Source organism: Corylus avellana, chromosome 1 (assembly GCF_965113065.1).
Source record: "Corylus avellana chromosome 1, dhCorAvel1.hap1.2, whole genome shotgun sequence".
NCBI classification, from domain to species: Eukaryota; Viridiplantae; Streptophyta; class Magnoliopsida; order Fagales; family Betulaceae; genus Corylus; species Corylus avellana.
In genome coordinates, this window is record NC_142490.1 from 28,526,210 (window position 1) to 28,550,033 (window position 23,824).

The 23,824-nt window shown below is 39.3% G+C and overlaps 1 protein-coding gene across 2 annotated transcripts in view; it reads right to left on the reverse strand.

The window, feature by feature from the left end:
* VPS54 overlaps window positions 1-22,522 on the reverse strand; it is a 56,749-nt gene extending 34,227 nt beyond the window's left edge. The window contains exons 1-5 of one of the 2 annotated variants that reach the window (XM_059579893.2): window positions 21,502-22,522; window positions 21,142-21,204; window positions 19,608-19,687; window positions 9,405-9,522; window positions 8,115-8,192 (exon numbers count right to left, since the gene is read on the reverse strand). In XM_059579893.2, coding sequence (XP_059435876.1) covers window positions 8,115-8,192; window positions 9,405-9,522; window positions 19,608-19,687; window positions 21,142-21,204; window positions 21,502-22,275 — 1,113 coding nt within the window. In that variant the 5' untranslated portion in view covers window positions 22,276-22,522. The remainder of the gene's footprint in view (window positions 1-8,114; window positions 8,193-9,404; window positions 9,523-19,607; window positions 19,688-21,141; window positions 21,205-21,501) is intronic. The other variant, XM_059579895.2, reaches the window with a different exon arrangement.
* Between the last annotated feature and the right edge of the window lie 1,302 nt (window positions 22,523-23,824).

Below are 23,824 nucleotides of genomic sequence, written 5' to 3' on the forward strand. Positions count from 1 at the left end.
TACTTGCCACCCTCTCTTAACCATAATGCCTTCAATTTCTACCTCTAATTCACCTCTTCCATGTCCTCTCCAAATCACTAACAGCTTTATCCATCCTCAATATCTACTCATCACATAAAGCACTCTCTTATTCCAAACCATCAGGAATTCGTAATTCATTTAAAATAAGCTTTTTCTATCTCTCTACATTCCGAAACACCTCCGCATTACAGAGTCTTGAATTAGTTTTAAATGCCCTAAGTTTGTGAGCAAAAATGAGAGAATCTTAAAAGCGGTAAGAAGTCCACCACTATTTCTCCCTATCCACAAAACTCTCTAATTTTTAACCGCACATTCTCAAACCTAAAATACCTTCTACCTCCGTGAATGCCTCTACAATCAAGAAGAATGGGGAAATTATCCGACAAAGTTTAGGCAACCTCTTTTTTTTGATAGGTAAAATTGTATATATCAAAAACCCAAAAGGGGCGCAACACGATTACATAGGGAGTATAAAAGAGTGCGTCTAAACACCCAATAAAAAACCCTAAGCTCCCAAGGAGCACCCACAAGGAACCCAAAAAGATCCACCCAAGAACTCAAAACACCCTACACAAAGGCTAACCCACATAACCCAACAACTCACATGATCACCCCACATCCCTAACCCTACTCGAGTCACCGCCCCTAGCCTCAAAGTTATCGGAGCATTCCAAATTCTTCACCCCCAACAGCATCTTTTTCTTATGTAGCTGTTTAGCTTCCTTATCCTTCGCTCTCCGTGTATACCCCAAATTAGACTTGGAAACATAGGATTGTTTATCTATCAAAACTTTGGCAGGTGCAGGAGGAAAAGAGAAAACTGGAGGAACAATAGCCATCACCGGAGGAACAGTAGCCACCACCGGAGGAACAGAAGCCTCATCCCTCATCCTGCACTGAAGCCTCGCCGGATAAGTAAAAGCAACCGCAGGAATCACCAGAGGAAAAGAGAACTGATTCACAGGCGAAACAGAAGCCACCGAAGAAACAGTAGCCACCACCGTAGGAGCAGTAGCGTCATCCCTCAAACTGTGCCAAAGCCTCGCCGGAGAAACAGAAACTGCCACAGGAGTCGCCGGGGAAGATTTCCGTCCAAAATCCCCAATTTGAACATTCTTAGCAAACCCAAGAGACTCCGGCGAAGACTTATCTAAGTGCAACAAAAACCCATCGCTGAACTTATCGGCATCGTCAAGAAGCTCCAACAATTCCAGCGAATCGGGATCCAAAATAGGGCCGCAAATGGGAATTTGAACCACAGCCGACCCTGAAACCGACCCGGAAACTGACCCAGAAGTATGCCCATCATAACCCAAAAAAGCAACCCTAATCCGCACCTTTGGGCTTCTCACCCAGCCCGCCAAGGATTCAGTCCAACTTATCACAGAAAAACCCTAATCGCCTCATCGACTTGTTCCTTCTAACCTTAGCTGCCGCCGCCACCGGAGACGAGAAGCTTTGCTCAATCAAAGGATGAGCTTTCTCCATTTCGTAACAATCCATCGCGAATCGTATTTCCACTCCAGCGTTCCCCATCTCGAAACAGCTCGCCACCAGGAACAAGTCAATCTCCTGCGACAAAAGAAGCCGTGCCCCAGCAATGTCTGCCACCTCGCAGGAAGAAGAGCGCAACGCTTCGACGAAAGACTGTCCATCTTTTATCCCCGGAGAGGAACTCTCAGAATTCGAAAACCCTGGAGAACTCGCCTACGCAGCCAGCAATGAACGCAGCTCCACCATGAACCACCGCCAACCCCGCCCAGAACGGGCCTCTGGGATCCAAATGATACCTTTCCATTCGTCCTCCAAATAGGCAACCACCTCCAGGAATCTCCCAACTTTGTTACTACCCCCGCTCACCGACAAAGACTTCCCTTCCTCGCTAAATTCAAGAAACTAGGTTTTAGGCAACCTCTTCTGAGACAATTCAAGAAACTAGGCTTCCCAATCAAGAAAGACGAGAAATCTATCAATTCTATATCAAGAGGGAAGATCCCGATTATTCGACCATGTAAAAATTCCACCTACATGGGGAATATCCATGAGACCCTGATCAAAAATGAAAATCTGAGAACTCCACTAAAGCTTGACAAAAGCAAACTTCACATCTCTCACATAAGCAAGATCCCACCAGAAGACCCTCTTGAATCTAAACAACATCAATCCACGTGTTGGCCACCCCACAAATTACGAACAATGCTATAAGACATCCTCAAGGTTAGTTTATTGAAAATGGATAACATTTCCCTTCCACTCTCTGTCAAATTGCTCACTTTTAGGTATTTATCCCTCATTCAACCCTCTCACATTCCAAGATAGCAATTTAGGGTTCAAAAGAAATCAAAGAAACCCATCCCTTTAGCTCTACCCCAGCTAGAACTACCACCTTTAAAATCATAAATTAAGTACAAGACAATCATGTTAATTCTTTGTTCTCTCTATTAACCAGGTTTGGGATGCTTTGGGTTATGCCTTGCAGGGTAAGGGACTTGTTCGATTGCTGGTGGACTGGAGGGCATTCTCGAAGTGCGGTTGTGTGGAAGATGATCCCTCTTTGTCGTATGTGGTGTTTATGGAGCGAAAGAAATGTTAGATGCTTTGAAAATTCCACTAGGACTTTAGAGGAACTTATTCATTTTTTCTTTTTCACTCTTTACTCTTGGACGGCCGCTTGGCTAGCTCCTTTAGTGATTAGTTTTTTTTTACTTTCTCTTTCATTTTTCTCCCTCTTAAGCGCTCTCCTTTTATACTTCCCGTGTATATGGGTTGCACCCCTCTGCACTTTTGTTTTATATCATCATTACTGATCAAAAAAAGAGCTAGAGGCTGAATCCATCTGGAAGCAACTTGCTTCGATGGCTATAAGAAAAGCCATGAGCTCCTCTTCTAAACCCTCACACGATAACCTCACATGATGACGAAATTCCTTCATTTTCCACAAGACACAAGCTTAACGTAGCGGAAGATTAAGGTAACTAATCAAATAGCAGCATCTTTGATTCTGCAAGGAGAAGTGTCTTCGTCTTCTACCCAAAAAGATAAAAAAAAACCAGCAGGCTAAAAGAAAGATAAAACTCCGGAGAGTATTTGAGAAATAATTCTCTGATTTGATAATAATTCAATGAGTTGAGTTTTACATAATAAACAAGCCTATTTATAGAAGATAAATACTTGCAGAGAAAGTAAACCTACTTCTAGTAGGAAAAAGTAAATCTAATCCTAGTAGAGAAAGTAAATTTAATCCTAGTAGGAAAGTAAACATAATCCTAGTAACAATAATAAACCTAATCCTAATAAGGAAAGAAAAAAAATTAAAGCAAATCTAACCCTATTAAGGAAATGAAATAAAGTCCAAATAAAATTAAATAAAATCCTAATATAAAATTGACAATCAGCGGGAATCGTGACAATCTTGCCTTTTGTACTTCCATTGTCTGAAAACGGATAAAATTCTGATCAAGTGGCGCTGCTCCAATATTATTTTTGATATTTTTCTTATTTTCGTTTTTACCGAAAATATAGGTAAATATCGTCCTACATCAGACACCCCCACTTGAAAAAAACTCGTCCTCGAGTTTTCTTTAGGACATGGCATGCGCAGCTCCTCTGCATAAATATATTTGGAGAAATCTACATAGATTTCACACATTTTCTCCTTTTCGTCCTTTTCCATAAAAATTCCCCCAACAATTTCTTCATGGACGTCATCTTCAACTTCACCGTTATCTTCCAAAGGATCGCCAATTTTTGTGGTGATCGTGATGAGTTGCACCTGTGGGGGAGGAGGTTGCATCTGTGGTGGAGAAGGTTGCACTTGTGATGAAGGAGTTTGCAACTGTGGTGGAGGAAGTTGCACTTGTGGTGGAGGAGGCGGTAGCTGTTCCTCCATTGATGTAATCATTGGAATCAATGATGGTGGCTGCACATATGTTTTCTCTGACAACAACTCTACTTCTTCAACCAACTTAACATCTTCCACAACTTCTTCACCATAATTAAAATTCTCTTCATAGGTGAAGGACCTATTTGGAGAGTTTTGAAGATGATTATGGACATGACGAAAGTGGCTTACGTCATCCTCACGGAATCGGTCAACATAAGGATACCGAACGGGTTCCCTTCGAATCCCATAGTCATATGGTGGTAGGAACCGAGCATTGAGTAACCACTTCATCTTGGGCCAAGATGTCACGAGTCTTTTTCCTTCCCTAGATCGAGAGAGCTTCGACCATTCCCACCAAGCGGATGCTCCACCTTTGAGCTTATAAGCCACCAACTTCACCTTCTTTTCTTCCGGAATACACATGTACTCAAAGAATCTTTCTACCTCCATTATCCAGTCAAGGTAATCTTCAATGTGAAAATAACCATCGAATGAAGGGAGATCGATATTCATCTGGTACTCCCGGGTGTCTCTGTGATTCCAATGGGCACGCATCTGCCTGCGTTCAAACGACTCGCACAACTGGCGCACCTCTTTTTGCATCATCTGCGCCGTCTGCCGGAGCTCTTGGAATTCAGCTCTCAAAGGAGCCTCTAATCGCTTGATGTATTGCTAGTAGTCAGATCTCGAAACATCTCTCTCACAAACGGCGTCGTTATAGAAGTTGTTGTAGTATAAGTTGGCCATCAAATCCGGATAATGCCAGCTTGGATATCCCATGAATTTGGCTCTTGAAAGAGCCTCTCCCCTACAAGCAGCGTTGTTGGAGAAGTTTGTCACCGTTGCGCTGATAGGCCATGATCAAGATAAAGCCTGCTCTGATACCAACTGACATAGCGAAAGATTAAAGTAACTAATCAAAGAGCAGCATCCTTGATTCTGCAAGGAGAAGCGTCTTTGTCTTATACCCCAAAAAATAAAAACAAGCCCGCAAGCTAAAAGAAAGATAAAACTCCGCAGAATATTTGAGAAAGAATTCTCTAATTTGATAATAATTCAATGAGTTGAATTTTACATAATAAACAAGCCTATTTATAGAAGATAAATACTTGTAGAGAAAGTAAACCTACTTCTAGTAGAAAAAAGTAAATCTAATCTTAGTAGAGAAAGTAAATCTAATCCTAGTAGGAAAGTAAACATAATCCTAGTAACAATAATAAACCTAATCCTAATAAGGAAAGGAAAATAATTAAAGCAAATCTAACCCTATTAAAGGAAATAAAGTCCTAATAAAATAAAATAAAATCCTAATATAAAATTGACAATCAGCGGGAATCGTGATAATCTTTCCTTTTGTATTTCCATTGTCTGGGAACAAATAAAATTCTGATCAAGTGGCGCTGCTCCAATATTATTTTTGATATTTTCCTTATTTTCGTTTTTACCGAAAATACAGGTAAACATCGTCCTACATCAAAGCTAAAGACTCTTACCCAAGCTATTGAAATATTACCGAAGAGTTAGGGAAGCCAGGGGCAAGCCGGCGAAAGATTCCTTAGTGTTGGAGGAGTTGGAGATTCTCAATGCTCCTCCGTTGCAATTTCAATCCTTGCCTACTGCTGGGTTTTTTAAACAGCTATCTTCTAAGGCTATTCATATTGGAGCTGCAGCTAGGATTAAATTGGAGACTCTCAATGCTGAGGTGGGCTATCCGGCGAGTATTCCTTGCTTGGTGGTGGAGGATGCGGTGGTTTCTGCTTCTTCTCCTTGTTCGCAGGGGCTTGATCTGGCTGTTCTCAGGTCTAATAAAGCATTTGGGCTGTCTTTGGGGGTCTGCAACTCTAACGCCATAGCTGTGGAAAATGGTCTGACCAAACCACAGAAGTGGCTGCTTGAATGGTTGAGGGAAAGTGTAAAGCACGATGAGAAGCATTTGGCGTTTTTGAAGGTCATGGAAGAGGATACACATCGAGCAAATAAGGTTGCACACCCCCCGGATGGTGTTGAGGAGTTGGCGTTGATGTAGGAGGTGATATGGAATTGAAAGGTTGGGCAACCTCGGACTAAGAGCAAGAGAGAGCTGCTAAATTTAGAAAGCTCCATTAACTATGGCATAGCTAGCGGGCCTTCTCGGGGAAGGAAGGGCAATAATATGGTTTGATGGGTTTGCTTATGTGTCTTTGGGATCTTTTTGTGGGAGCTCATAGTGAGCTTAGGGTTAGAAACGTCACCACAAACACCCACATCAGAGTGCCAAGAGCTGAGAACGACTGTTGTAGCCTCATCACCAATGAAATCCAAAGGTTGGAGAGTGAGAGAAAGTCTGATTGGCTGTCCAAAGACACCACCAATGAGAGGATTCTCAATGTTTGCACCCTCAATATCCACGGACTCCCCTTCTGAACACCTCCCACACAAGAACCGAGGTCAACAAGACTAAATGGTGAAGCTACTGGAGAACCAACAAGCTGGACAGAGCTTGTGCCCAGGCCCTTTCCAGAGGAAGAGGCAACCCCAACCCATGACTTAACCATCAACTTAAGAGTGATTTAACCCTGGCCCAAAATGCACGTTTTACTTAGGGGGCAATCAGGCTACTCCATTTTTTGCAAAGTTAGATTAGCCAAACGACAGTGATTTTGGGCCTTGGGCTACAACAGAGGTCTTTTTAGAACGTTGGACCTTCGCCGGTTTATTGGACTTCAACACTTCTGCATTTTTTATATCATTATTACTTATCAAAAAAAAACAACGGCTTGTTAAGATCCAACCCAAATGACTCTTGGCTCATGTCCAACCTCTCAATAACCTAGTACACTTCCCCCTCTTAACAACTCTAGCTGGTTTCTTAAATTTTGAAGGGCCCCACTGACATCCTTACAACCCCTTGAACCGCTCCCATGATTACGCATTTTTCACCAGCATAAAACCTAAGATTCACTGTGTCCCCAAGCACTCCAGGACCATTGGCCTTTTGCACTTCCAACATAGTATCATCGGGTTGGTTGTAGCCCTCCCTAAGTGATGCGGTGCTTGTCATACACTGCCCCAGTCCTACCAAAACCTTGAGATACAACCTATTATCAAGTTATCAACATCATATGTCGACGCACACACCACCGATGCCATTGGACGCACATTTGAGCGAGACGAAGAGTACCACCAAGGGTTACCCTAGGATGAAGAGCTTTTTAACCATCGCTGAAATATATCTGGAAAATGTCAAGGATCTTCCATAACTCGAGAACAAATGCTGACCATCCCCTACCACCTCTGCCTTCTCATACAACCACAAAGCCCCTCCAATAGCTGCCTCCACATTCCGCGACAACCAAATATCATCCAAACTTCTTCACACACCATTGGGCGATAAAGGCTTTAGAAACTACCCTAGAGGATCTCAAAAACTTCTTCAAGGCCTCTGCTAGAAGCAAATCTTCCATGGTGGCCAACAACCAATTCACGCTAACTATACCAGGGATATAGAGCGCACGATGCCCTTACTCCTTTCGAAAACTCATTAAGACTAAAACCCCCTCTTCTAATGCAAACTCAAATGACTTAGCTTCCATGTAGAGCCAACTCGAATAACCCATTGCAGAATACCAAAAAGAACAAACTACGCTAATGCCATTGCTAGAGAAACTATCAGACAGCTAAGGAGAGAGAGGAGAGGCAAAAAAGGCATTTTTTGAGGGCTTAGTAATCAGCCAGCATTACCATGTAGGATGATGCATGGATATGAAAGAGAAATGTTTGGTTTCATTCTCTGACACATCTCTTGTCAATCTCCATACAAGAGATGTGCAAATACACCATTGAATATGTGAGACCCACACATGGGTCCGATAGATTCAATGGATGGTTTAAAAATAAAATAAAAAAGGGGCAAGGGCTGTATAGGAAAATGACACCAAACACATATCGCTATGAAATGGGAGTCTGATAATTATCACAACTAAGGAAAGAGTATTGATCACTCTTACACTTCTATGTTTTAGACATTGCAGTCTCTTACACGAAACTACAGCCAAAGGCATGTTTAATCAAAGTCAAGCAACATTAACTTCACCAAATTCGCAGCTTAATAAACTTTCCTACTCTATTATCAGAAACAAGATGTGTGACATAGGCGCACAAAAAAAAAATGCTTACTAATATAGTTAACAGTCTAAACACAATCTCAGGACATCTGCAAACAATTACTCACAGTTCTGAGCAATCCAATTATGACAGGAAGAAGATGATCTCGAAAATTAGTGGTCTCTTCTTCATCCAACTTAACCTGCTGACATGTCAATTCAGTTATCAGTTCATGGCTTCATCCAAAATTAGTCTTGGAAGTCACAAAAATTCTAAATAAAATACTTGTCAAAAACAAAAAAAAAAACAAAACCAAAAACAAAAACCAAATACAAAAAACAAAACCAAAACAAATAGGATACAGAAGCAACTGTACAATGAAAGAAAACAGTGAACCAAAATTTCAAAACATGCGACTGTATGCATGTTAAACACGAGGAAATGAAATGAATGCAACGATCAAGGCACCCAACCAAACAAGTAAAAAAATCATCTTGTATTTCAGGCACCAAAGGCTCCAAATAGCGAAACCATTAGAGTTGTGAACGACAGGAGGAGTCTAGTATGAGCCAGACTTATGAGCCAAATTTATGTTTACCAAGAAGGGGAAAATTGAGGAAAGGGGAGAAGCCGTAGATAAAATAGAAGACAGATAACTCCAATCTAAGATATGCTAAAAATAGAATTGTCAATCAGAAAGGAGGTTCTAGTTATGAAAATGGTTGGGAATATTAGAATATAATATTACGGCTATGAGGGCAATCTTATAGCATTAGATTATAATATTACAGTTATGACATATATTAGAATATAATATTCCTTTGATGGCCTTATCCGAATTTTTCAGGCCCAACAGATATATGGCAGAAAAGAATATATAGGTGCAAATGGGATTATGATGTTATGCTAAAGCAAGTGATCATCAAAAATTTGAAACATAAGCAACAACTGAAGATAATCCTAACCCAAAAGGTAACAAACAGAACCACCACTGGGTAGATGATTGACAGCTGCTTGTGGAACAAGATGGAACATTAGTAGCCAAGACAATGATACTTGCATATTAGGATCAGCAGTCAGCCTTTTATGTAAAAAACTATAAATGAATGTAGAACTTTGAGTAGAATCAGAGTGTTCCAGCTAAGATGAATGTTTGTTTCATTGTCCAAACTAGAAAGCCTTCACAGGCTTGATATTATTTTCTAGTATTCCCGAATATATTAGCAATTGAAAAGGACATTCAAGACATGTTTCCTCTGATCAGTAAAAAGCTCCCAAAGGAGAACATTACAATCTCTAGCACGGATGCAAGATTTGTTAAGTGTACCAAATAGAAGAATCAGTACAGAAAAAAATTTAAAAATTATATATATATATATATATATATATATATATATATATATGCCACTGAGCTTACATCATCATCTTTCCCATTTATGGGAACGGAAGCCCTTGCTTTCACTTGGGACAAAATTACCACATCTGAACCTCCAGCATCATGTATTGAAGCACGCATAAATTCTGCTGAAAGAATGCTACAAGAATAAATGTAATCAGTTACTGTTGACCTACACATTCATATCTCTTTTTTATTTTCATTTAAATGAAATAGTTAGTCTAGAAAAGAAGCAATATGTCAATCAGTAATACTAAGTTTTGGCAGAACTGAGTCATAGAAAAGGGCCAAATTAACCGTAGGTCTGATTAAAAATCCAATATATCGAGAAAAGTGTATTTCATGAAATTATGGCATGCAGAAGATGGTGTAAATTATGAAAGATTATATACAAAACAAAATTTAGTGTCTGAAAAAAAGAACCTCAAAAACAAACCCAAACAATCATACAACTAAGGCAAGCATACCAAATTTCCAAATTTTAACGCATTACCTTGGCCAAAAAACAGATCAAAAGAAAAAATATACATGAGGCAAAGATATAAACCCACTAGAAAAATAATGTATTCATGTGCTTATTCACATAACCAGATTCACTCTATCGAACAGCTCCCAAAAGGTATTTGATAGACAATGAAAAATCAGTTAAAAGAAAGAGCACCAGAAATAAAAAAGGCCCTAGCAAACAGCACATGGAGGAACAATCATGGTTCTTAAAACTTAATTCCACAGGATAAACCCAGTTTTTGGGTTAAACTGGCTGTTGTCAATAAATTCTTCACTAGTCAAAATATATAAATACAGAGCCAATTTGCGGAGGGGAAAAAGGAAAATTGTTAAAAAACAGTATGCAAAAATATGATATTCATTTGAATAGTAAATATACATTTTATTGAGCAATAAAATTAAGAGAAATAACTCAAGTACATTGGATGTTGTAATCGAGCCAAGTCGAGCCAAATATTAAAAGTTCAAAATTGATTTATTTAATTTTATTTCAAGTGTGAGACGAGCTCAAGCCCTCAACAAAGATAGATTACATATTCAAGCATAGTTCATTTATTTTTTAAAACAAATTCAAACAAGCAGGTTGATTAACTTATTCTTGTCTCAGACAGACTAAACACCATCACTACAATTTTATAGCTTTTTATAAATCTATGCTAATTATTAGTTAATTATTATTTTTTTCGTAAGTAATAACTTAATTATACTTATAGTTATATCATTCAAGTTTATTAGATATTATGATCTTACAAAAAGTAAATTTACCGCCTTGTATCATTTGAGCCCATCAACTATTTCAGCCCAGATCTAAATCTCATGTGGAAAGTGAGGAGCATTAGGGCATACTCTGCGAGCTCAGGTGCAAACGCGAGCTTGAGTACTCATTCGACTCATCCCACTATTGCCCCGATAACTTTGAAGGAACTCCCTAGAGGCAATGCCACTCTTTCGGATGGAGATCAAAAAGAGAATCTAAGCATCTTGAGGGGTATCTCAATAAAGAGTCTCTCGATAGCGGTCTACTGTCAACGTTGGTTTAGGATTCCCAGCCGCCACTAGCACTTCAAGCACCCTCCTTTAGCAAGAGCCTCCACTCCAATGACTTAGTTACTAAGGGAGACTCATATGTAACCTCATTAGTCGGCAAGGTTGAGCAATCATAGTCTATCCCCCAACACCCAAGTTCAGCAGTTACTAGGGATTTAAGTAGTGCTAACAGTCTCCACCTCTAGGCATCCCGATTTTGGTTCCAGTTACGGGTGACAATTCATGTTCACATATCAAGTTTGGGTCGTGTCTAAGCATAAATATAAGACTATATAAGTTAACCCTAACCCAACCCATTTAATTAAAGGGGTCAAATCACTCAACTCTAACCAGCTAATTTCGTGTTAGGTCATGTTGGGTTCGCAAGTAGAGTAACAAATTGTCAACCCTAAATAGCATGTCTGGTTCAAGTCACATTGAAGTATAAATATAAAGATTATATAGGTCAACCCTAACTCGACCCATTCAATTAAACGGGTCAAACTTCTCAACCGTAACTAGCAATAGTTCATGTCGGGTTGGCAAATCAAGTCAAAAATTTCTAGCCCTAGTTCCACTATTATGGATTCTAGTCTTGGGAGGATGCCTAGCCTTGTCAGGCATGTGAATTTTAGCGTCGACATGGCTAGTTGCTAACGGCATTCGGGCTACTAAAGCTAATGCGATAGCCCAAGATATGTCTATTGTACTTAGTATGGGTCAATTAGGCACTAAGGCATCTTCAAAGTCCCCTTATTGGGTTCTCGTGGAAAGCGGGAGGAAATGGGTCCCTTGTTGAGGCTTTGATCCTTTCCTTTTACCTTCTCTTTCTAGGTAGGGGGCGGGAAGAGAGAGAGTCAATGTTGGGTTCGAATTGGGTTGTGTAGAAGATAATTGTCCACGCATTGTGGAGACAAGGCACTGTCACACCCAGATTTGGAAGTTTACAGGAGCCTATTTTCTATGAACCTTTGAATTCTTTCCCCCTTGTGTAATCGAAGAACTTGATTGTTAAGAACCAGTAACATCAAATTGAGTACTGCAAAAAGTGATGGGTTTTTATCGTCAGATGCGGCTATCATGTGAGGGGTTTGAAGGCAAGCTCATGGCCTTATTTACAGCCTTCGAAGCAAGTCATTATTAGAAGGAATTGGCTTCCAACACCAAATGAGTTAATAGAGGTAAAAGATAATTAAAAAGAATGGCTTCCATTATCAACTATGATTTTTTAATGGTGGAAGTTCTAGTTGAGACAGAGTTAAGATGAGGGTTTTTTTTATTCTTTATTAAGCCTAAGTTGTTATCTTGAATGAGGGGACAAATGCCCAAGGGCCGCAATTTACTCAAAGAGTGGAAGGCAGATGTTGTTTGTTTTCAGAAAACTAAATTGGAGCATGCCTTGTAGTCTTGGGCATAGTTTGTAGGGTTACCAATATGTGGGTCAGTGTTGCTTAAATTCTAGAGGGGCATTCATTGGGAATCTACTTATGTGGGATAGGAGAGTGGTTGAAAAAGTCAAACAATGTGCGGGGTAGTTTGTTGTAGGTTGTTCCTTTGGGTTTTGAGAGTGTAAATGGTCCTAAATTTTGATTGCTATTTTTTATTTTTTGGTAAGTAATGTTGATATAAAACAAAAGCGGAAAGGGGCGCAACCCAAATACACGGGAAGTATAAATAGAGAGCGCCTAAGAGGAAGAAAAATGAAAGAGAAAGTCAGAAAAACTAATCACTAAAGGAGCTAGCCAAGCGACCGTCCAAGAGTAAAGAGTAAAAAAGAAAAAATGAATAAGTTCCTCTAAAGTCCTAGTAGAATTTTCAAAGCATCTAGCATTTCTTTCGCTCCATAAACACCACATAAGACAAAGGAATCATCTTCCACACAACCGCACTTCGAGAACGCCCTCCTGTCCACCAACAATCGAACAAGTCCCTTACCCTGCAAGGCATAACCCAAAGCAACCCAAACCGACTAAAAATAGTATGCCAAAGAGCACTTGCAATCTCGCAGTGAAGAAGAAGATGATCGACTGACTCTCCGTTCTTCTTACGCATACAGCACCATTCCACTAGCACAAAATTCCTCTTACGCAAATTATCGTGAGTCAGAATTTTGCTGGGGGCCACAGTCCACCCGAAAAAAGCCACTCGCAACAGCACCTTAGTATACCAAATACTCTTCCAAGGAAACACCTCATGGTCGAAGTTGGACAAGGCCTTATAGAATGACTTCACCTCGAACTTACCCTTCTTGGAAGAGGACCAGCAAATACGATCCACAATACCAAGGGAGATCTTACAAGAGTACAACCAATCAAAGAAAGAAAGGACCATATCCATCTCCAAATCCTGGACAGGCTGCACAAAAATGACATTCCACTCGACGACCCCATTCCTCCAAGTAAAATTATCCTTCACCCAAGCTTCTTTGCATCTAGCAATACTGAACAGGGAAGGAAAGGCATGCTTCAAAGATTGTTCCCCACACCAATTATCATGGCAGAAACGAACTTTCGAACCCACCCCCACTTCAAACCGAATACCTTTGGCAAAAAAGTTCCAACTTGTCAGATATGCTTCCATAAAACCACACCATGAGAGCCCGAAACCTCCTTCATACACCATCCACCATCCTAATCTTCATACTTGGCTTTGATAATCTTGTACCAAAGAGCCTCACTCTCATTTGCATATCTCCAAATCCATTTCCCCAAGAGAGCTTGGTTAAACTTATGCATCTTCCAAATGCCAAGACCACCGGAGCGCAAGGGACGACAGACTTGATTCCAACTTACAAGATGCAGCTTAGGCTCATCTCCCATCCCTCTCCACAAGAAATCTCTTTGGACTTTCTCAGGCCTTTTTGCTACACTCATAGGAATAGGAAACAGAGACAAAAAGTAAGTCGGAAGATTAGACAATATACTCTTAATGAGAGTTAATCGGCCTCCCTTAGAAAGATACATTCCCTTCCAACCAGCCATCTGACGCTCCGTCTTTTCAGTCACATCATTCCACATAACCGTATCCTTATACGATGCCCCAAGAGGCAGACCCAAATACTTCATAGGCAAAGCAGCAACACTACACCCAAGGATATAAGCTAAAGCCCCAATGTTCTCCACCTCACCAATAGCCACAATTACTGACTTTCCAAGATTAACTCTCAAACCCGAAACAGCTTCAAAACATAAGAGTATAAGGCGCAAATAACGGATTTGCTCGAGAGAAGCTTCACATAAAATCAAAGTATCATCAGCTAATAAAGAGAGAGAAACCACCAACTCTGAGAAGACCCTTTCTCTCACAGAGAAACCAGTCAAAAGGCCTTGCTCAACAGTCGCATTCACCATCTTACTCAGGCCTCCATAACAAGCACAAAAAGTAATGAAGGGAGAAGATCCCCTTGCCGAATTCCCCTCGAACTGTTAAAGAAACCTTCCAGAAAACCATTCACAAGAATGGAGAATCTTACCGACAAAATACACCACTCTATCCAAGCCCTCCACCTCTCACCGAAACCGCACCGATGCAGCAAATACAAAACAAAGTCCTAGTTTACGTGGTCATAAGCCTCTTCCAAGTCCAATTTGCTAAGAACACCTGACACCCCTAATCTCATACAACTATCCACACATTCATTTGCAATGAGCACAGAATCTAAGATTTGACGACCACCGATGAAAGCATTTTGAGAGTTGGAAATAATCTTACCCAAAACAGTTCTCATCCTATTGGCAAATACCTTGGAAACAATTTTGTACACCCCTCCACCAAGCTAATGGGCCGAAAATCCTTCATCTCCACCGCATCCGCCTTTTTCGGAATCAAGGAAATAAAAGTTGCATTCAAGCTCTTCACCAACTGACGTCTTCGATGGAATTCAGCAAAAACAGCCACAACATCATGTTTTACTACACCCCAACAAGCTTGAAAGAAAGCCATGGAGAAGCCATCCGGACCCATTGCCTTTTCACCCTCCATACCTTTTACCACCTACCATACCTCCTTTTCTTCAATCTCTTTCTAACCAATTATTATCCTCCTCATCAATGGACAAAAAAGACTGGTTATCCATTCTAGGTCTCCAAGTGCTTCACTCTGAATATAAGCTTTGATAGAACTACACAATATGATCTTTTACCTCAATGGGATCGTCGAGCAAGACATCATTGATACAAAGCACTTCTACACGATTATACCTACGATGAGAATTAGCCACCTTGTGAAAAAACCAAGTATTTCGGTCCCCCTCCTTCAACCACAAAGCTCTCGATTTTTGACGCCAATGAATTTCTTCACACAACAAGGTATTCTCCAATTCTTTCAACATATCCGCCTTTTTAAGCTTCTCCTCCTAAACTAAGCCCCTAGACTCTGCCAAAGCATCCAACTCCTGAATTCCTTCCAACAACTCCTTCTTTTTCCTCCCAATATCACCAAACAGCTCCTCATTCCACTTTTTCAAATCTAGTTTAAGGGATTTTAGCTTATTAGCTAAAACAAAACTAGATAAGCCCTCAAATAAATATGACCCCCGCCAAGACTTGACCTTGTCAACATACCCTTCAAATTTAAGCCACATATTCTCAAATTTAAAACACTTGTTACCTCCGCAAGGAGCCCCACAGGCCAGTAACAAAGGGAAATGATCGGAGAGTAGACGCTAAAAGTCTTGGTTGTTATAGAAGGTTTTTATGGGAAGAGCGGACCGGTTTGCTTAATTGGTGGGACTTGTCGTGGAGCATTGGGGGATATTTTAATATCACTCGTTTTCCTAGTGAGAGATTGGGTGAAGCCTATTTTTATCCAGTTATGGTTGAATTCTCATATTTATTTTCAACCAGGGTCTCATGGATATTCCTCTTGTAGGTGGTAATTTCACCTTGTCGAACAATCGGGATCCTCCCTCTTGGTCTAGAATAGACAGATTTCTAGTCTCCCCTTATTAGGGAGGCCTAGTTTCCTGAAGTGTCCCACAAAAGGCTGCAAAGACTTTGCTCGGATCACTTCCCTATTCTTCGTGATTGTGGAGACTTACATGGAGGTAAGGCATTTCAAGTTCAAAAATATGTGATTGAAATCATAGGGTTTCGTGAAATGAACAAAACAATGGAGACTTCTTACCACTTTCAAGGTTCTTCGATTTTTATTTTGGCTCACAAACCAAAGGCTTTGAAAGCGGATTGGAAAGTCTGGGACAAGGTGTTTGGCAATGCAGAGAGACAAAAAATGCTTCTTTTGGATGAATTACACTTGATCATTTGAAAGAAGAAAGAGCTATATGTAATGAGGAGAAAATGAATGCTTTACTATTAGTGAATTGGGTCCACTCTTATGGAGGAAGGAGTAGGAGGAAGAAATCAAGAGCATTGTGGCTTAGAAAGGGTGACAAGTGCACTAAGTTATTTCACCAATTGGCCAACTTGATCAAACGAAATAACTCCACTGAATCTTTGATGGTTAATGGTACAATTTCTACTGATCATTCTAAGATTAGAGAGCACATTGAGCAATTCTACAATAGTTTGTATACCAAACAATTTAGTTGGCGGCCTCATTGGATGGTCTTTCTTTTGATTTCCTTGGTGACGTTGAGGCTAATTGGTTCGAGAGGGCATTTGAGGAGGATTTTGAGGTGGTGAATACACTAAACAATGATAAGTTCCCAAGCCCAACGGTTATTCTAAGACGTTCTTCCAAGCTCGTTGGGATGTTTTAAAAGAAAATAGTATGAATGTTTTCCATGATTTCCATGCTATAGGCATGTTTAAAAGAAGTCTTGATGGAACCTTCATTGCTCTCATCCCCAAAAAAAAAAAAGGGACTATTGATATTAGGGATTTTTTTACCAATTAGTTTGGTGAGTGGAATTTAAAAATACGTTGCCAAAGTACTTGCCAGCAGGTTAAAAACAGTTTTGGAGAAGATTATTTCCAACTCTTAGAATGCATTCATCAAGGGAAGGTAGATTCTAGATTCTGTTTTCATTCTAATGAACGTCTTGGTAGTAGGATCTGATATAGGGAGTGAGGTGTTCTTCGTACATTGGATATTTAAAAGGCTTAGTATGATCATGTTGATTGGAGTTTTTTGTTGTATATGCTGAGTTGTGGTTTTGGGAAGAAATTGTGTAATTGGATAGTTCACTATATCTTCAATGCGATTTAATGTTTTGTTCACTACAAAAAATCAATATATTTGATGTGATGGAAAAGTGAAAAAAATTTGTTTTGTAGTGATTTTTTTTATTTGAATAGTAGTAAAAAGTGATTAATGTGATGTAAAAAGTAAGAATGTTGGGAGTTAAATTTTTTTGATGAATAGTAACAAGCTCTTGCCAAACGGTGCCTTAGTGCCAGTACAATGCTCTAGCCAAGACAACCAAAAACACTTCCAAAAAAAATTATTAAGTAACACCCTTTTTCAATAAGATAACCACACACAGAGAGAGGTGGCAAAAAGAGCACTAGTAAAGAAAATTTAGTGCATTAGTTGATAACCTACAATGTCAAAGGGCACCTATTGTGTATATATCCGCATAAATCATTCTTCCTGAACTGAACCCAATTGTCAAAATGGTCAGTTTGGCCCATAACAACATATAAACATGAAACGGTCCTGCAATTCCAAAATGCACGATCCACATTGCACACTCATGAGCATACAAAATTTAAATACATATAAATTTTTTTTTTTTTTTTTTTTTTTATGTCAAAGAACCTCTCCAAGGCAGGGCCCTTCTAACCCACCCCTGCAGAGTAAACCCCGATCCCGTGCACCGCACCCTCAGAAGTTTCCCTACACGGAGCTGGTTAAATCCTTAACTTTTCACCAGGGGGTGTGACCCCAAGGAATTGTTTGCACCTATGAGGTGTTGAACCTTGGACCTTGAAGGGAGAAACCCCAAGACCAAGGCCTCCACCACATGGGCCAACCCCTTGGAGTTTTTAAATGCATATGTACTAAGAAAGGAACTACTGAAAAATAGTATCTTGATGGGGGCTAGATCTCAGATTAAGAAAAGCAACATAGACAAACCCCTAATACAGCATTGATCAACATATCCCATCTAGGGCATCAGCTTCTGATGAATCATAGACCAATATTATCTCTTTCTTTATACCATAATCAAAATTCTTTCCACATTCTTCCTTGTAAACTCATTCCACTTTACTCACATTACTCGGCCTCAAAGGTTCAATCATTGGTTTTAAATGTTCATCACCAAATATTTAAAATAACTATTTTATCCATGAATGTGAATATTTTTCTTGCTCATTACATTTTCTATTTTTTTTCCATCCATCCATCTCATCATCCTCCTTCCTGCAACATTAGACATGTTCAGTGATGAACAAGAGTGGATCACTGAGGGTATGATGTGCTCATGCTATGAAAGGAAGAAAGGAAATGGGAGATGATGCTGAGCAAAAGCCAAAAGATAACCAAACTGTAGGGGAAGATAGCGCAGTCATGCTTAAAGCAAGTAAGGGGGATTAAGGAAAGGAGTCAAGGAGCATGGCAGCAAGTGCAACTGTGTGTGGTTCTTTGATCTTCAAGTGGCAGATAACACAGCCATTTACCTAGTGAAGGACTACTATGACATGAAAGTAGAGAAGTGCAAAAAATAAAGAAAAAGCATTCATAATGTGGATGGCAGATATTTCAAACTTACTAGACTTATATATGCATAAATGTCCAAGCAAACCAAAGATAAAGAAGGGACCAAAACATCAGGTGAGGAAAATAGTATTACAAGGCACAGAAATGACTCTTCTGGCCCGAAAGGACAATCCTACCAGCTGGATCATTCTGATACAATAGGTTTCAGATACTTGCTACAAGCAAAACTCTGGTTCAGGATACCCCTTTATTTCAGCATTCGTGCCAGCTTGGCAGCTGTTGATTATTTTTTCTATAGGATACATAGGTCATTCTTGGTGCCATTGTCCTTGTAGCTCAATACTTCAGTGTTGATACACAAAAAATACAGAGAGAGGTTTTTCAACTACCCAGCAATATGTACCACAAGGCGTGGCTCCCATTTCATATAGCCTTTTAATGAAATTATTCATTCACTTTCAATATAACTTTGTAGATTTCACCACACCCCACAAGTACAAGTCAATTTAATTCTGCCTCGATTTTAGGGCAGACAAACTACTTTACCTTCTCCTCTTTAATGATCAATCCAAGAGAACTAAAAATAGACATTTTTGGCTATTTGTTGGCCACCAAATTATTTCCACATTCCTAATTCTAGGTATTATTTACACCACATTCCATATAAATTGCCTCCACACTTGATATCCTGCAATCATTCAATTATAAAGTATCTCACCAAAGTTCTAGTCTATTTTTCAATCTTCTCTTGTTTCTAAAGAACATTATAAAATCAGAGAAGGACAAGCACCCTGAGCCATTGTTTACTCACATCCCCTAGGAGGAAAATGGAAAAAGGGAAAGAAACAAAAACAAAAACAAAAAAAAAAAAAAAAAAAATTCCAAGAACACAATACTCTTTGTCCTACATCCAACGAGAGATTAAACATCCCCACCCCAACCACCAAAAAAAAAAAAAAAAACTGGAAGGACAAAAGCAAATGAGCGAATAAGAGAATCCGAAGCAATGCAAAAACTGTGGCACATGTTTCTTCAAAATCCAGTGTTACTATTTTTACAAATATGTACCTGTTTATAGACTCTATTGAAGCTGCTACATGATCTCGAAGGTGACGAAAACAGTGTAAACCTGTAAGTTCATCCCCATCCTATCAAACATAAAGAAGATCAATAAGAAAGATGAAAGTGGTTCTCCAACTGATTCTTGTCTCCTTTCTACAAATGTGAAGCGCAAAGGTATTTACTTTCAACGATAATGAGTAGGTGATACGTAAAAGCAATTGGGGGAAAAATAATAAATATATAAGAGATGCTAAAAGCGATTACAATAACTAAGAGTCAATTTAAATACAGCCATCTAAACTGGAAATGTAACAAGAGGAAAAAGGGATGTAACCTATTCTATATGTTTATATCTGTGCAACTATTCGCTATTCATTAGAACTAGGTCAAGAACGAGGAAAAATGAAAAATAAACAAAGAGTACTCATAGATATAATAGTCAAACTTCAACCCTGAGTTCTACAAGTCCAATCATCCCTAACACAAAAAGCAGCCACTCTCCGGATATTCCTACAACATAGCAGCCTTTTTTTTTATAAGTAATCAAAATATCATTAAAACTGCAAAAGATGCAACTCAGGTACACAAGAAGTATACAAAACACTTGACTAGAAAGAAAAAGACAGTCAAAAGAACCATGAAAAGAAAGCAAATAAGTCGAAACCAGCTGCCCGGAGGAAAAGAGTATTGAAGGACTTTAAATCCACCACCATCCTCTTACAGTCTTCAAAACTCTTGTCATTTCTTTCCCTCCAAATACACCATAAAAAAACAGGACAGCACAATCTACCACACTACAACTATTTAATTTGCCAGTGTTGCAATTAAAAATTAGAGATTTTTCTACCTCTATTTGAACCCTCCAGTCTTCGACCCGTAATAAGTCTAGGGTAAACACATTTCCTAAACTCTAGCCCATTCCCTTGAACATGCTGTAGACACCTCCATAAAACTCGGCATTACCATCCTCAATTACAGCCACATCTTGAGACCAGAAAAGAAAGAATGCATGACATAGGAAATAATGATCTTGTGAACGATTCAAATGTTTAACTTTATTCACTAACGAATATAGCCCTCGGCAGTTGAAAAATGCACCGAATATGTTTCTATAGTTTCCAAGTAGGCTACTAGTAAACAATTGTTTCGGTCAGTATTTTTCAGTGTCAGGAGAACCTAAAACCTCATGGACTCACTCACTTAAAGCATCACAACATCCTCAGCAATGAGGATCATAAGAAAGCAACCTGTAAGAGAATTGCATGCATGATTCACAAATGGAGTAGCCTGTCCAATTCAATTAAGTAAAATGTCTAATTCTTGGTTCTTCTGAGTAGAAGCAAACCCTTCTTTGTTTTTTAACACTAGTTGGGACTTCCACCAATTGGAATGAAAAAATAAAAAGAAAGTATGAAATAGATCACAACTCTCTAACGAAAAACTTTGATAAACCATGGAACATCAAAAAGAAGAAAGAAAACTTGAACTTGAACCTCGAGAATAGCAACAAATAAAAGGATTCCATGAGTTGAGAGCATACCAGCAAATGCTGCAAATCATCAGTGATGTCCAAAGCTCCGGCACAATCTGCAGATGCAACAAGCTGTATGACAGAAAAATGTATCACTTATAGCATATTGACAAGCATCAATAAAGCTACTACCTATGACTCAAACAAAAAAGATCTTTAACAGGTTCCTCAAGTTGACAATCTTAAGCCATGACAGAGTAATTTCATAACCAGAGTGTTAATAAAGGATATTTGTGGAATAAACGAATTACTCTGTGTTATAAAAGTAATTTCATAGTCAAAACTCCATTGTTGAAATTCTAAGGAAAGAGGATTATGAGTGGAGATAAATTCTGTAAGGTCTGTAGAGCATGTGAGAAGGGTGAATACCAATTTAAGAGCGGAGAGAGCCTGGTTGACGTATAATATGAGCGTCAGTTTCTGCTGAAGAGCCAACAAGTTGGTCCTCGTGGCATTCAAGTCCTGAATCAGTCTGGCGGAGTCCACCAAATCCACATCCAACAGCCTTATCGTCTCCTTCAACTCTCGAATGCGACTACACCCCTCCACGATCTTAACATTCAAGTCCTGCAGCTGCCCCTGGGCCTCGAAGAAGGAGTTGGAGCGCAGAGAGATCTCTTTCACCAGGTGAAGCTCCACCACGTCCAGGTACTGCGTCAGCTTATCCTGCAGCACCAGGTTATCCGTCACGTTCGAGAACGGGCACGCCGCGCGGAACGTGCCCCCCTCTTCCAGCGCGAAATCCTCCTTGAAGAAGAGCGCGGGCACTTCTCGCAGGCACGCCACCAGCGCTTCGCCTTGACCGCCGATGCTCTCCAAATCCACATTCTCTTTGCTCGCGTGCTTCCGGATGTCCTCGAATCTGTGATAGGGCTCCGAAATCGAAGCCAAATAGCTCTGGAAATCGGATCGGGAAACCTCGCAGGAGGAGGTCAAAGACACGAACTCAGGAGGGGCGACGGAGGAGGAGGAGGAGGAGGAGGAGTACCACCACCAATCCGATTTGGCCACGTGGGGATTGTTGAGGATGGATGACAAGCTCTGGCTACTCGAGAAGGAGGAGGAGGAGAGGATTTTACCGGCAAGCGCGGGAGATTCTTCGATTGATGGGGACCTTCCCAATTGGGAAGGCAGCGAATCCATATTCAAGATCTTAGAAGCATTTAGAGTTTGAGCTTCAAATTTGAAAAGATAATTCGATAAACCCTAGCATGAGATTGAGAGACGGCGAAATGCGATCTTGGACGTTACGCGATTGGATCTGCACGAATAAGGAAAAATCGTGCGAGAATTTGGGGCCTCTCTGTTCTTGGTGATGTCAGAAATGGAGAGCGAGAAGAGAAACAAAAATGGCGACTAGCGAGTGATTTGTAACCGGGCCGGACCTACTCTTCTGTTTATTAGCACTGAGTTGGATTAAAATTATTGTTATTTTTCCTCGTTTGGATGTTCATTTGTTCTCGTTTCAGTGGATTTTCTTTTGACTAATATTTACTGGGAAGGTGTGTTTATTTGAATCGCTTGTTTGGAACTGTGATTCCAAAATAATAATTTTAAAATGTGTGATTTAAAAATTGATTTTTAAACACATAGTTAAGTGTTAGGTAAAATTATGATTTGGCCTTTAAAATCATATTTTAGTTTTTAAAATTGTGCATTTTTAAGAAAGTACCACAATACCTACGGTTTAAAAAGGCTTAAAATTTATGTTTTTTAAATCGTAATTTTTTTAAAATGTAATCTCAAATATTCAAGTAGTAGGAATTGAAACAAAAAAAAAAAAAGTCACAAAATGCTCAAATTTTCTTGTCTATGCTTTTTTATTTGTAACTAAGCATTATTCTCTCTTGCCTATGATAAAGCACAATTCACAAATCTTACAAAATCTCTATTGCTCTAACTTGGGCTTACTTAGGAGTTGTTTGGATGGCACTTTTTTTGGATTTGTTTTGAAATTAGGTTTTTTCGATATTGTAAAAATTTTTGGTTCAAACTTCTGGAATGCAAAAATTTGCATGTTGACCATGAAGTACAATTTTCATTTTCAAAACCTCATTTTATCCGAATTCCAAAATTGTGACTAGCATTAAATGACAATTATTGGGTCCTGATTTTCACCCAAGTGTGCAATTATGTTGTCCTAACATGTTTCAAAAAAATCATGTCAAAAAAAAAAACCCGTGTTTCAAAAAATTGATTACCGAAGATCAACTTCGGCTTTGAAAATGTATAGAAAATGTGCATGGATGCTGTTGAGTGAGAAATGGTTTTTTTTTTTTTTTTTTTTTTTTTAAGTAAACATGTAAACTAGCATGATAATAAAATGTGCATGCAATATTGTTTTTAGATATTTTTGTTTTCCTAACAATGACTAATAAATGCATTTTGCGTTCAATTGGGTGAGGTTAGGTGAGATTGCATTTGATAACGATCAATTTTGAGGTAAGTTTTTGCTAACAGAAATGAGAAAAAGTAGTTGCCTATTCCGCTAGATACCAAAAAACACACATAATAGTTAGCTTGGATTTGGTTATTCTTTTGGAGATGTTCTATTCACTATTTCACACTATAAACCTTGTTTATTGTTACTTTCCTCTCTGTTTATTATTACTTTTCTCTCTCTTTATTTCTTTCACTCTCTATCATTTTCTTTCCTTAGACTCTCTCTCCCACAAAATAATATTTAAAAGAA